The sequence below is a fragment of the Onychostoma macrolepis genome, chromosome 13, assembly GCF_012432095.1.
Source record: "Onychostoma macrolepis isolate SWU-2019 chromosome 13, ASM1243209v1, whole genome shotgun sequence".
In the NCBI taxonomy this organism is placed as follows: Eukaryota; Metazoa; Chordata; class Actinopteri; order Cypriniformes; family Cyprinidae; genus Onychostoma; species Onychostoma macrolepis.
Genome location: NC_081167.1, coordinates 17,813,551 through 17,827,380, shown reverse-complemented (window position 1 = coordinate 17,827,380; position 13,830 = coordinate 17,813,551). Strand labels below are relative to the sequence as shown.

Below are 13,830 nucleotides of genomic sequence, written 5' to 3'. Positions count from 1 at the left end.
TACATGTTATTGTATATTTTAGCCACTTAACCAAAGTGTAATGAAATTATGTTTCATTAACATCAACCCATACTGTGTCATTGTGTGTCTATGTGTCCATGCCACTCATACTGTATGTGTTTGACCTGATCTTATGAATCAGCTGGGTTTTGGAGGCTATGTTCCCCGCTCAGGAGACAGTACACCACCTCAGTGCAAAGCCAGTCGCACAGAGGTACACACACACACACACACAGGAAGAGCTCTAGTGCACATATCATGTCCATGTAACATGTCCATCTCCATCGTGGCATTTTATTAGACAGAAGTTTCATTTACTGTCCGTCCAGTCTTGAGTGAATCCACTCCTCATTCTTTTATTTTTTGTCTCGCCTCGATCATTTCCAAGTTGCAGGCAGTCGAGAACTCTGGACAAGCCTAGCTGTCAGAAACTTGGCAAGAAAATATCTGACAGCGAGCGGTAAGACTTATCAAACCATGTCATTTCACATCACATTTGCATTGCCTGTTGATTGCACCTTAAGTCCTGTGTACCTGTTTTAGGCACAAATAACACTTGTTTCACACTGGATAAAGCTTCTAAATTGGATTTGTATAGTGTTTTTGTTAATGATGAATAATCTTTTCAGTTGTTCCTGACCATTTCTATAAAAGGGCCCAAAATCAAAACATTGCCAAAGCTCCAAATGTACGTAAAAATTTACTTTCATGAGTAAATAAATTGGTTTAATAAAAGAGTTACTCACCAATTTCTCATAATTTGTGAAAAATAACCAAAACATTTCAATTAAAATTATAACCCGAATTCCGGAAATGTTGGGACGTTTTTTAAATTTGAATAATATGAAAACTAAAAGAATTTCAAATCACATGAGCCAATATTTTTTTCACAATAGAACATAGAGAACATAACACACATTTAAACTGAGAAATTTTACAATTTTATGCACAAAATGAGCTAATTTCAAATGTGATGCCTACTACAGATCTCAAAATAGTTGGGACGGTGGCAACAAAGGGCTGAAAAAGCAAGACATTTTGAAAAGATTCAGCTGGGAGAACATCTAGCAACTAATTACGTTAATTGACATCAGGTCTGTAACATGATAAAAAGATTGTGGAATACTTTAAAAACAATTTTCCTCAACGTCAAATTGCAAAGGCTTTGCAAATCTCATCTACAGTGCATAACATCATCAAAAGATTCAGAGAAACTGGAGAAATCGCTGTGCGTAAGCGCCAAGGCTGAAGACCTTTGTTGGATGCCTGTGGTCTTCGGGCCCTCAGACAACACTGTATCACTCATCGGCATGATTCTGTCATTGACATTACTAAATGGGCCCAGGAATACTTCCAGAAACCACTGTCGGCAAACACAATCCACTGTGCCATCTGCAGATGCCAACTAAAGCTCTATCATGCAAAAAGGAAGCCATATGTGAACATAGTCCAGAAGCACCGTTCTGTCCTGTGGGCCAAGGCTCATTTAAAATGGACTGTTTCAAAGTGGAAGTGGAAGTTCTATGGTCAGACGAGTCCAAATTTGACATTCTTGTTTGAAAATCACGGATGCTATGTCCTCCGGGTTAAAGAGGAGGGAGACCTTCCAGCGTGTTATCAGCATTCAGTTCAAAAGCCAGCATCTCTTATGGTATGGGCGTGCATAAGTGCATATGGTATGGGCAGCTTGCATGTTTTGGAACAGACGTCTTCAAACTGTTTTGAAAAGAAGAGGAGATGCTACACCATGGTAAACATGCCCCCGTCTCAACTATTTTGAGACCTGTAGCAGGCATCAAATTTGAAATGAGCTCATTTTGTGCATAAAATTGTAAAATTTACATTAGTTCATCATTAGTTATGTTATCTATGTTCTATTGTGAATAAATTGTGAATTTATTCAAATTTAAAAAACATCCCAACATTTCCAGAATTCGGGTTGTAGGAAAGCAGTGATATTAAAATCATACTATTAAAAAAAAAAACGATGTGAGCAGATCAAATCTGCAGTATTGTAAAGAAAAGTAACTCACTTGTCTTTTCTGTAAATGTTTTTTTTGCTGAGTGATGGGGACTAATTCATCATAAATGACAAAAAAGACCTGTAGAAAAATAGGAAATATAGAAAACAAATATTTTTTTTATAAAAATAATTAATGGCTGGGAAGAAAATGTATGGCCAGTACATTTTCTCAAATCACGCAACATTAGAAGTTATGGCAAATGTTAAATTTGGACCTTGTTATATACTATATATTTTAGTGTTATATTGTATGCTACACTGTATACATATTTTTAAATGAGTTATTGAACTTTTACAGGGAATTGCTGCACTGGCTTCATCCACAAACATATTTGTTTCTTCCCACATTCACACTTTATTTCTAACTCTGTTTTTGCAAGTACTTTGTTGGCTTTTTCTCCATTTTTGTTTTTCTTCTTTTCCCTACGGTTTGTCACATTGATTTAATTTTTCCTTTATTCCTTTATTCTGTCTTGTATTTTGCTATTCGCACTGGCCTGCAGCATTCAGCCAACCTCCATTCTAAAGGGCTCGTGCAGGAAGAGGGTATCGCTGCCTCCATTGGGTAAGGTGACCCGTGAGGGGGTCAACCCCAGGCTCACCCCAAATGGAAAGGTGCTGACCCTGATCTGGGCTGAGAAGCCTTGCTGTGCCTAACCCATCCTGCACAAAAAGGATTGTCATTGCTATAATCTCTGCTGCTTTTGCTCTTTTCTCTCAGATGTTTTGTGTGGTTGCTGCTTTTCATACTGAAAATCCACTCATCCTCATCACCTACCCACAGCTTTCTGTGTTTACCGCTCTTTCTCAGTTTAACGCTATTTTCTTCACTGGTTTCACACCCGCCACTCTTGTACTTGTTTTGCTTTCCTAATGGCTTTTAGCGATAATACCCCAAGTATGCAGACATTGGTCCGATCAAGATATGGTGGTGTTTTAGTGAAAATGTGTAGTACTTGATGCTGTTGGATCAAACAGTAGTTTGCACTTTGGTCCACACTGGTTTACGATATTGACGGCCTTTGTACTAGATGAAATCATAAGATAAAGTTTCCATTACTCTTTTTGTTTCTCTCTCTCTCTCTTTCTCACTCTCTCTCTCTCTCTCTCTCTCTCGCTCTCTCTCTCTCTCTCTCTCTCTCTCATTTGCTTTCCTCCATCAGGGTGCAGCCACACTCCAGCTCTGCATTTTCCTCATCAACAGTGGCCTCTTCTTCGGCACGCAAGGTCAGACAGCTTCCCCAAGTCCCCGCCAAAAGCAGCAGTGTAGAGCAAGGTACAGTCATTGTCTGCTGACTTGTACTGGTTACTTTTCCAAATTTTCTTTGAGTAAAACTGCAAAATGTGAAATGATGAGCATCATTTTGTTGTGTATCATGTATGTATTAGCTCTTGCTTCAGAGGAGCGAACGCGGCAAATGAAAGTACGTACCTTCCGAACACCAGCTCCCTCCAGTACTAGCCAGGATCTGGAGAGGACGCTCAAGAATAAAAGAGAGGTGAGTGCCGTTTGTTCTCTCTCAGATTAGAATTCATTAACACTACCATTCAAAAGTTTGTGGTTTTTAAAGAGAGAGAAAAATGTCATAAGCTCAACAAGGCTGCATTTATTTGATCAAAAGTACAGTAACAATTGTAATTTATTTGAAAAATTACAATTTTAAATAATTGTTTTCTAATTTTAGAATGTAATTTATTAATTCCTGTAATGGCAAATCTGAATATTCAACAGCCATCACTTCAGTCTTCAGTGTCACGATCCTTCAGAAATCATTCTAATATGCTGAAGAAACAGTTGTAATGCCTATTTTTGTGGAAACCGTGATACATGTTTATTTTTCATTATTCTTTGATAAATGTAAAGTTCAGAAGAACAGCATTTATTTGAAATATAAATCTTTTGTAAAGTAAATGTCTTTTTACTGTCACTTTTAATCAATTTAATGCATCCTTGCTGAATTAAAGTATTGCTTTAAAAGTAACCTATAAAATTGCACTGACTGCAAACCTTTTGAACGATAGAGTATTATCCCATCCAAACTCGTTCAAACTGATTTTAAAATCTAGAATGTTATTTTTTTTTCCTATTTAAATTATACATGCTTTAATTTTTTGTGCATTTCGTTCCACTAGCTTTATAAGGAGCAGCGACGGAGCTGTGACAACGTGTCCCATAAGTCCTCAGACAGTGATGTCAGTGACGTGTCAGCCATCTCTCGCGCCAGCAGTGCCTCGCGGATCAGTAGCACCAGCTACATGTCCATTCAATCAGAACGACCCAGGGGTCGCATTAGGTGAGATGCATGGTGTAGCATCACTCTGGACTGTTGGATTAGATTTGTGAATTTAAATAATATTTTGATTATCACTTGTTAGAGATCCATTTGTAAATGTATGTCATGTATTCATGATTTTTATTATCTCTTTATTTTACGTGGGTGAAAATCTGTTCAAAAATTCCTTGTATGTTCTGTGGAGTGCATATTAGTGGTAATAAGGGTCAATAACAATAGATAGAATCAAGAGACTTATAAAACCAGAGATTTATCTTTATAATGCCTCCATTTCTAAAATAATTTCAACATATTTACAGCATTTTCCCCCTTGAAGTCCACTTATAATTGTTTTATTGCACAAACAGTTGCAAATCAGTTTTAGACAATCATTTTCCACCTTTCTCTCATTTTTGCTGTACCTATACTGAATAAATGTTCACTTATAAACGTGGTGATCAATAGTTAATGTAAACATAATGGTTAGTTTCCATACATTTGTGTTGTAAACATGGAGTATATTTACTAATTAATGGAAAAAGATTTAATATTTTTTGTCATATTTAAATGTCTTATTTCAAATTTTAAATTGTAAAAATGTATGAATATTTCTGTTTTTGCTGTATTTAAAAAAAGTACAACAACCCTAAACATTTGAACAGTAGTGTACATTGTAAATCAAGCACTTTTTTTTTTTTATCAAAATAGCAAAGACAAAATCTGTTTTCCATTATCCCTTTAAATGATTCTCAGTCTCAGTCTTTTCCATGATAGCGTCATTCTCAGATTTTTATGATTTTCGGTAAACTCATGTTGAGGGAAGTGAAAAAAAAGCAGAAAGAGTGCACACAATAATGAAATGCAGAGGGTCGTATTAATGTGAGAATAGTCATTTTCCATTTGTCATTTGGGTTACTGAGAGTCTTCGCTATTTTTCTCCCCACACCAGCCATCATATTCGTCCATCCAGCCGCAGCATGCTGAAGAGTACGAGCGTTAGTGGGGAAATCTACACTCTGGAGCGTACGGATGGCAGTCAGTCAGACACCGCTCTGGGAACACTGGGATCAGGAGGGAAAAAGCGCAGATCCAGCCTTAGTGCACGTGTAGTCGCCATCGTGGGCATTCCCTCCCGCCGCAGCAGGAGCACCTCTCAGCTCAGTCAGACAGGTCAGACACTTCCAACCAATCATATACTCGCACCTTGAAGGGTCCTTTGTGTTTTTTCAGTTGTCTATGCAACAATGGCATATAGTTTGGATGATGATATAGATCAGGTATTGTACCTAATAAAATAAAGTATCCAAGACATGCTGCTCGCTGCTTCACATACCATATAGGGGCTTTGACGAGGCCTTTTGTCCCATTAAAACTCATTGTTTAGATATCACTGTCTGCTAAAGTCACATTGTTTCCTAATGCGGACAGTGGCAGGGTTAAACCTTAAAAGAATTCTGTTTTAAATATAACTGTTATACTCTTTTAAACACCAGAGAAGAGTTACAGGACGCCAATGAGTTTCATTGGCTTAGTTAGTGTAGCCTGAGGTGCCCTCTACTGGTGTAGAAGCTAAAATCAGCTATTTTTATATTTCAGAAATGCTTCAGTAACAATGGAAAGATATTCAGTTGAATGACTTTAGTGTCATCAGGGCCAAAATCAGTAGGGAATTGTCACCAAAATGGAGACTGACAAATTATAATGAGCAATTTCTTTAAAACTGTCCTTTCCATCAGTTCAGACCATTTGCCGGTTGGATGTTTTTTTTTTTTTTTTTTTTTAACAGTCTTCCTGCTTTACTTAGATTGCTATCTCTTATCAGTGTTTCCTCTTTTTCTGGGGTCATCTTTGTCTGGTGGATCTACGTATCAGGTCTCTCTCTACCCTGTTTCTCTTCTTCAACTAGCATGTGTCTTCAGTCTCTGTTAAAGTGTGGGAGCTGAAAGCTCAGGCTGGAAATATGAATGGCAGCATGTTAGCACTGGCAGAAGTTCATTGTGTCAGGTGCAGATCAACCCTGAATTCCTATCAGATGTAATGTAGATAAATACCTTTGAAGTTGGATCTGATATCCTCTAAAATCTCATATTTTAAGCACTGTCTGTTTATAGTTTAATAAATGGACTGCTGAAAAAAGAAACAAATTCAAAAAGGATGGCAAAAGAAGTTTTTTTGTTACCGCTGTCTGCCAAGCGCCTGGATAATATCTTAAAAGGCCCATCAGATGATAAATCAGAAAGAGTTGCAAAGCTGCGATAAATCAGCATTTTAAAGAGCTCCGCTGCTCTGTAACAGCTGTTCCATGCTCTGCCCACTGCACCAGCCTCATCCATTCACAACCATAGCCAAAACTAAAAATAAGATTACCGTAACGCTTTCTAAATCTGTTTACATGATTTAAAGCATTAGGTATTAAGAAATAACAAACAATTCTTTTAAAGCGTGTACTAGTTTTAGTTTGTGGTAATTTATGCATATACTAATATATTTTAAACTTTTTTTTTTTTTTTTAATTGTATAAATCAACATAGTTAATGTATTGCATAAACATGAATTAACAGTATATTTACACTACCATTCAAAAGCTTACTGTTGGTCAGTTTGTTTTACACTCTCCAAGACTACATTTATTTGATTAAAATACAGTAAAAACTAATATTTTAAAGTATAATTTATTCCTTTAATGGCAAAGCTGAATTTTCAGCAGCCATTACATGATCCTTCAGAAAACATTCTAATATGCTGATTTGGTGCTCAAGAAACATTTCTTACTATCAATATTACAAATGGCTCTTAATGGATTAAATAATTAAAAAATATAAATATTATTTTTGTTGACGTTTTTCAGGATTCTTCGATAAATAGATTAGATTCTTTTCAGGATTTATTTGAATGCTGTGTGTCTTACCCTGAAATTGGTGAACAGTAGTTAATAAATTATCATTAACCTAGATTAAGAAATGCTGTAAAAATTGTTGTTATTGTTAGTTCATTTTACCTAATGCATTAATTGATGTTAACAAATTGAATCTTTATACAAAATGTTACCTGGATTACTAACCGTTTCAAAACATAGTCAACACTGTTTTGTCAAAAAAAATCTTAACAGTGATACAGGTCAATGATGACATTTATTATTTAAATAGGGCAATGAATAATGATGACAGTGACATTGATTGCATATGATAGCGACACCAAGTGTTCATATTATGTATTTAATTTATTTCACAGTAACGGGCCAAATTCAGTTCTCTTTTAAAACATCTTGTGGGCCGCCACAGAACAAGTGGTGTAGACACTCCTGCTTTAAGATGTTGTTTGCTAAGAGGGGTCAAAAGACAAGCCGAACTTTAACATACAGATGATCTTAATGTGTTGTATTCAGTAGATTAGTGCTGCTGTTTAGTATTAGTAACTTCAGTTATTTTCTGCTCTGACAGTATTTTTCGGTTTCCTCAAATAATATCAGAGCCATGCAAGTCTGTTAATGACAATCCTTGGACATTTTTTTTTTTTTTGGTCTGTAAATTTTGTCAGAATAAGCCACTGATGGTGGTTTGATGAAAGTGAACACGATGAGTGAAGAGATAAATCTCTCTGCTACATTTTTTACTCAAACAACTGGGATGACAGCACCTCTGTGAGCCACCTAAGTGGTTGACATTTTCAAAGGATCTGTAATCCATCAAAAGGCCATAAATAGTACGGATGATGCCCCATGACGTACAGCAGGAGATGTTACACTCACCAGGGGTGAAGCGCTTCGTATTAGATCGCAATATTTTCTCCTGAGTGACGGCTGTAAGAATAACACACAAAACATCTGGGCACACACACACACGTGAATATAAAACCTTGCAAAAATCAAAGCAAATATGTTCTTTTATTATTTTTTGTATTAGACCTGCAATAATTCAAAAGAAGCCTTCTTTATAGATTCATGGTACTGATAGTAATCATTAAAATTCCCAATACTTAATTATGATTATGAATTATTTTAACCTTTTGACAGCACTAGTATTTTCATTTTAGGTTTCTGCTTTGCAGGTCTTACAGATTCTTTCCCTTGTCCCCCTGATGAAAGCCCTGTGTATTGTAATACTGTTTTTATTCCATCCACAGAAGCAGGCAACAAGAAAGCAAAGGGGTCCAGTCAAATCCAGCGCAGTCAGGAGACGGGAATGGCAGTGGAGTATCCCCGCAACGCCATGGCCCGCCAAGCCAGCCGAGAGTCCACTGATGGCAGCATGAACAGTTACAGCTCTGAGGGCAAGTTAGTATCCAGAGCAGTGTAAACCTTTTTTTTTGCATGCAAACAACTTTGCAGTTCTAACTCACATATTTATATATTTTCTTCACAATTTTGCATCAGTTGATTAGTTGATTAAAAGTGACAGTACCGGTATGTTACAAAAGATTTATATTTCAAATAAATGTTGTTTTCATTAAAGGATCCTTAAAAATGATCACGGTTTCCAAAAATGTATTAAGCAGCACAGGTGTTTTAACATTTATAATAATAAGAAATGTTTCTTGAGCACCAAATCGGTATATTAGAATGATTTCTGAAGGAGCATGTGACACTGAAGTAATGACTGCTTAAAATTCAGCTTTGCTGTCACATGAAAAAATTACATTTAAAAATATTTAAATGGAAGACAGCTCATTTAAATTGTACTATTTTTCACAATAATACTTTAATATATTTTTAATAAAAAAAACAGACTTGTGAGCATAAAAGACTTCTTTTAAAAATGTTGAACGGTAGCATACTGTGTGTATTATGATGTATAATGTCCTAATTTCTGTGATTTTTTTTTTTTTTTTTACCCAAAGCTGACCTGCTTTTGCACTCCTTTTAAAATGTCTAGTCTCTGGTGTTTTTAGGCATTCGCTGCAAACCCATCACTCATACATAAGTGGTCTCTCAACAGGCCGTGTGTCATGTTCATATGAGCTTCTCTTCTAGATTTATTTGGAAAAACCATAAGGATAAGCTAATAGAAACAGTCTGATTTACAGAGCTAATGCTGTGTCCACTACTTTCTCAGCTCCATTTTTGGAGCCAGATGGCAAGCGGTACTCCCCTATAATAATTAAAATATCCATCATCTTCAGAGAGGGGTCTTGGCAAGGTCTGTAGCTCCGCAGAGAACGGCAGCCACGCTTGCTTTTGTGGCTTCAGAGCAGCGGTCGGTCACTGTGTCGCTACACAGAGTGCGACTCTGTGATATAAGGCTTATTTCACGTTAACGTGTTTTAAATAGTCTGAAATCACACGAGGCTGTTCATATGGTAGCACGACACGGGCTGGCACGTCCCTCAGACATTCCTGCTGGAGTTAGGTCATGGAAATTGCGCTGGTCTCAAAGGAAATATTGAGTGTATTAAGAGGGGCCTTAACGTAGGATGGGGTTTACATACCATACACAGCGCAAGTCTGCATTTCACTAGCTTCTGAACTCTATATGAGGGCAGTAGGCTCATTCTGGAATAGCAGATTTCATCCAAATAAACTAAATTGTTTTATAGGTTCTTGTTTGTTTTCATATGTTGGTATCTACTGTACAAAGATTTGTTTTTTAATTTCTATTGATTTATGACAAAAAAGTATTTAAGAACGGCTGAAGATAACAAGAAATGTACCATAATTGCTGCCTTACAGTTGATATCTATCTATTCATTTGTCTATCTGATAACCTGTGTATGTCTCAGTCTGATCTTCTCAGGGATGAGGTTAGGGGCTGACAGCCAGTTCAGTGACTTCCTAGATGGTCTTGGCCCTGCTCAGTTGGTGGGTAGACAAACACTTGCCACGCCTTCTATGGGTAAGTAAACATCTTCATATATGTACTGACTAAAGTCTATCTTGGTTGAATTTGATGCAATGGAAAACTTTAAAGCACTTTGTTTTTTGTTTTGTAGGAGATGTTCAGATTGGACTTATGGACAAGAAAGGGCATCTGGAAGTGGAGGTTATCAGGGCCCGTGGTCTTACACCTAAACCAGGTTCCAAATCGCTGCCGGGTGAGAGTGTGCCAACAATACAAACAATAATTTTCATTAGCAATGTATAAAAGTGAATATAGATCAAAGATTCATTTATATGTCTTCTCCTCATTATGTAAACACTTTTATTTTGTATGTGTAATGAGTAAATTAATCCGTTTTAAGTGCACCAAATTATTTTTTTTTAATGTAAGCATGTAACCATTTATGACCATTCATAAATGGTCAGTAAAATTTTTTAATATAGAATTAATACTTTTATACAGCAAGGATGCATTAAACTGATCAAAAGTGACTGTAAAGACATCACATGAAACTGAAAACTAGAACATTGAAATAGAAACAGTTATTTAAACAGTTATTTTAATTTTTGATTGAATAAATGCAGCCTTGGCCAGTATGAGAGACTTCATAAAAAACAACAACTTTTGAACAGTAGTGTATTTGCAGTTTTTATAGCGCTTGGACTAATGGAAATGTGATTTAAAGTTTATTAATGGAGTGATTACATCTCATAAATTTGATAATTAATACATTGTACTAATTGTAAATATAACTGCCTGAACAACCCTAGTTGAGCACTACATCTGCTCTTCACAGCTCCCTATGTCAAGGTCTATTTGCTGGAAAACGGAGCGTGCAAAGCCAAAAAGAAAACCAAGATTGCACGAAAAACGCTTGATCCCTTGTATCAGCAATCGCTGCTGTTTGAGGAAAGTCCGCAGGGTAAAGTTCTCCAGGTAGGAAGCGAATTGCATTCGTTTGTTTTCAAAATGCCTCCAAAGTCCAACATTTGTGCGTACTGACCACCGAATGTGTCTTCAGGTAATAGTCTGGGGAGATTACGGCCGCATGGACCACAAATGTTTCATGGGAGTCGCCCAGATTCTTTTAGAGGAGCTGGATCTTTCTAGCACAGTGATCGGTTGGTACAAACTGTTTCCCCCTTCGTCATTGGTCGACCCGACGTTAGCTCCTCTCACTCGTCGCGCTTCCCAAACCTCGCTGGACTCTTCAGGGCCGCCGGGCATCAGGTCCTAGTGAACGGACAGGAAACGCACGACCCAGTGGACCAAGGACCCGAGGCAACAATCAGAACCAGAGCGGCAGATAAAGAGACAGATGGACAGAATCATGATCAAAGCTTTGCTGAAGCCTGACAATCACTTCTCTCTTTTACTTTTGATCTTTGGGTTGTAGAGATTTCCTTTGATCCACTCTGCTCCTTTACTGCATGTTTTGTTGCTGAGATGACAATTCGACCCGAATAAAAAAAAAAGAGAAGGAAGGGAGAGGCAGCCGAAGCGTCTGACAGGAAGCGGAGCCCACAGTGGCGCCGGTAGCCTAGATTGCTCTGGTCAGTCAGCGCATTTATTTTCTCACGTGTTGGCGAGAGTGAGAGGACAGCACTGCCCCTCCTCTATATTGCACTTTCAGGAAGTCCCTCTGCTGAAAGACCACAGGTCGAGGGTTAAAGGTCAAGATTTAGTCTTCTCAGAGAGTTTCCTCTCTGCATCACGGATGCTGCATCCGAGGCCCCGCTGTGTGCCGGTCCGGCACGAACTCAGACTCAGATTGTGTGACTGTGGCGTGTGTGTGTGTGCGTGCAAGAGTGTGCGTTTGTGTTTAAGAAGGCAGGGAGACGCCTGAGAACCTTTTAAGTCTGTTTACAGCAGTCGCCACCGACTGCTTTGCCTTTTCACGTTAATGTTGATTTGGTAAATAGGCACACTTTGTAGAATGTGAAAACATGCTTCGTGTTTTCTGACATTTGTGTCATATGAGCTCCACGGAAGACACAAAACCACTTGTATTCGATTCACTGGGACTGTAAGAAGCTGCCACTATCATTTAACAGGAAACATTAGCTCACTAACACGTTCGATTTCCAGGTTTCACGCAATCACAAATCATATCTTACAGGTATTTCCGAGCACTTTTAATTCTATTCCGTTTGGTGAAGGACCTGTACATACCGATATTAGAATTTCTACCCGACTAGAGTTTACATTATTTTAATGCAAGCACAAATGCTTGATTTTTGAACAAAAAAGAGAAAAAGTTCAAGCTTTTGGGGATTAAAAGTAATACAAAAAAAGAGGCCAAAATCGGAAGCTTCCTATTTTTAGCAGTTTGTCATCAGTTTAGTTGATTATAAAACCAATCTCACAGATCCCCCCTGAGCATTTTGAATGTGACAGTGAGACGTTCCAACAAGGGGAACAGATGCCACCAACGAGGGGAACAGCATGAATCTGGAACTGTTCCAAGTTGCATGCACATTTTGTAAAACAAGACAGATGAGAAAAAAAAGAGACTACAATAAGTGTGTGTTAGTTCCACAAACTGTAGGCCAGCTTGTATGTTGCATGTACTTGTACAGTTTGCTTGTACTTGATATAAATAGATTATCAAATAAAACGAAGCCATTCATTCCATGTGTGGGCATTTGGCCGGGTTCAGCCATACACACAGGCCTTATTTTGGGGCTGAATGTCTATAAGAATTTTTGAATTGTTTGATTTCCTTTTCTTTTTCTTTTAACCCTGGATGGATAAATAAGTGCTGTACTGTAGTACTGAGCAAACACAAGGCCCTATTTTATTGAAGATGTTGGTGTTCACTGTAGTCTGTACTACTGTGGGGCTAAAACTAAGGTAGATAATCTGTATAAAAACTAGAGCTATCTGTATATGGAATATAATTATGAAAATCACAATGACTTAGAGATATATCGATATTGAAACAGAGTGTATCAAGTAAACATCACTTACGTACATGCATATATTGTAAATATGAGTCTGCAAAGAAGTTTACTTATATTTACAAAGCGGCCCCATTCAAGTTAATGGATCAGTGCTCTGTCTCTTGGTTCTGCTGAGCGGAAGAAGGGATGCCTCCAAAGTTTTATTTTAGTGATGCCCAATCTGACGAGAGAAATTTGGACCTCTATTGATCTGTTGCGTTACCATAAATGCTCACGAATCCTCATTTCAATGAGAAGTTTACTTTATATGCCTGGTTACGGCAGACTTATTTACTTTGTCAGTATTATTCAAGGATACTGATTGTTTACAGTTCGTGTGTTCCACTGAAACAAAATTGAAAGTATTCACTGCAACATTTCTTGTTTGTACAGCAGACGTGGCTCAAATAATGTGTATGTTTTATATTCAAGAGTTCATTTTTATTATTTACAAATAAAAGACTGTGTGGAAGAAAATGTGTGTACTGATTGTTTTTTATTATTATTATTGTTATATATTTTGCTTTTTTAAATACATGTTACAAGCTTTTAATTTTATTTTACATTTATTATCTATTATCATTTAAAAGGTGTAAGAATATTTGTGTTCTGAATATTTTAACAATTGAAAATGGTAAATTATTCATTTTTACATTTTGCCCATGCCCTCAAACCAAATCAAGGTCTGTCCACCAATGCATCATACTCTAGCTAATCATAATCCAATCTCTCCACCGCGTGGAGACAAATAGCATTACATTGTTCCTTCCTTTTGTTTG

General features: G+C 37.2%; 1 protein-coding gene across 25 annotated transcripts in view; it reads left to right on the top strand.

The window, feature by feature from the left end:
* LOC131551972 (regulating synaptic membrane exocytosis protein 1-like) overlaps positions 1-13,528 on the top strand; it is an 81,737-nt gene extending 68,209 nt beyond the window's left edge. For 11 of the 25 annotated variants that reach the window (XM_058795240.1, XM_058795251.1, XM_058795247.1 and 8 more), the window contains 11 exons: positions 143-214; positions 389-460; positions 3,187-3,299; positions 3,413-3,522; positions 4,157-4,317; positions 5,246-5,466; positions 8,419-8,569; positions 10,012-10,124; positions 10,222-10,323; positions 10,906-11,045; positions 11,131-13,528. In XM_058795240.1, coding sequence (XP_058651223.1) covers positions 143-214; positions 389-460; positions 3,187-3,299; positions 3,413-3,522; positions 4,157-4,317; positions 5,246-5,466; positions 8,419-8,569; positions 10,012-10,124; positions 10,222-10,323; positions 10,906-11,045; positions 11,131-11,346 — 1,471 coding nt within the window. In that variant the 3' untranslated portion in view covers positions 11,347-13,528. Of the gene's footprint in view, positions 1-142; positions 215-388; positions 461-3,186; positions 3,300-3,412; positions 3,523-4,156; positions 4,318-5,245; positions 5,467-8,418; positions 8,570-10,011; positions 10,125-10,221; positions 10,324-10,905; positions 11,046-11,130 lie in introns of those variants that run through there. The other 14 variants (XM_058795261.1, XM_058795256.1, XM_058795258.1 and 11 more) reach the window with 4 other exon arrangements.
* Positions 13,529-13,830: the final 302 nt, after the last annotated feature.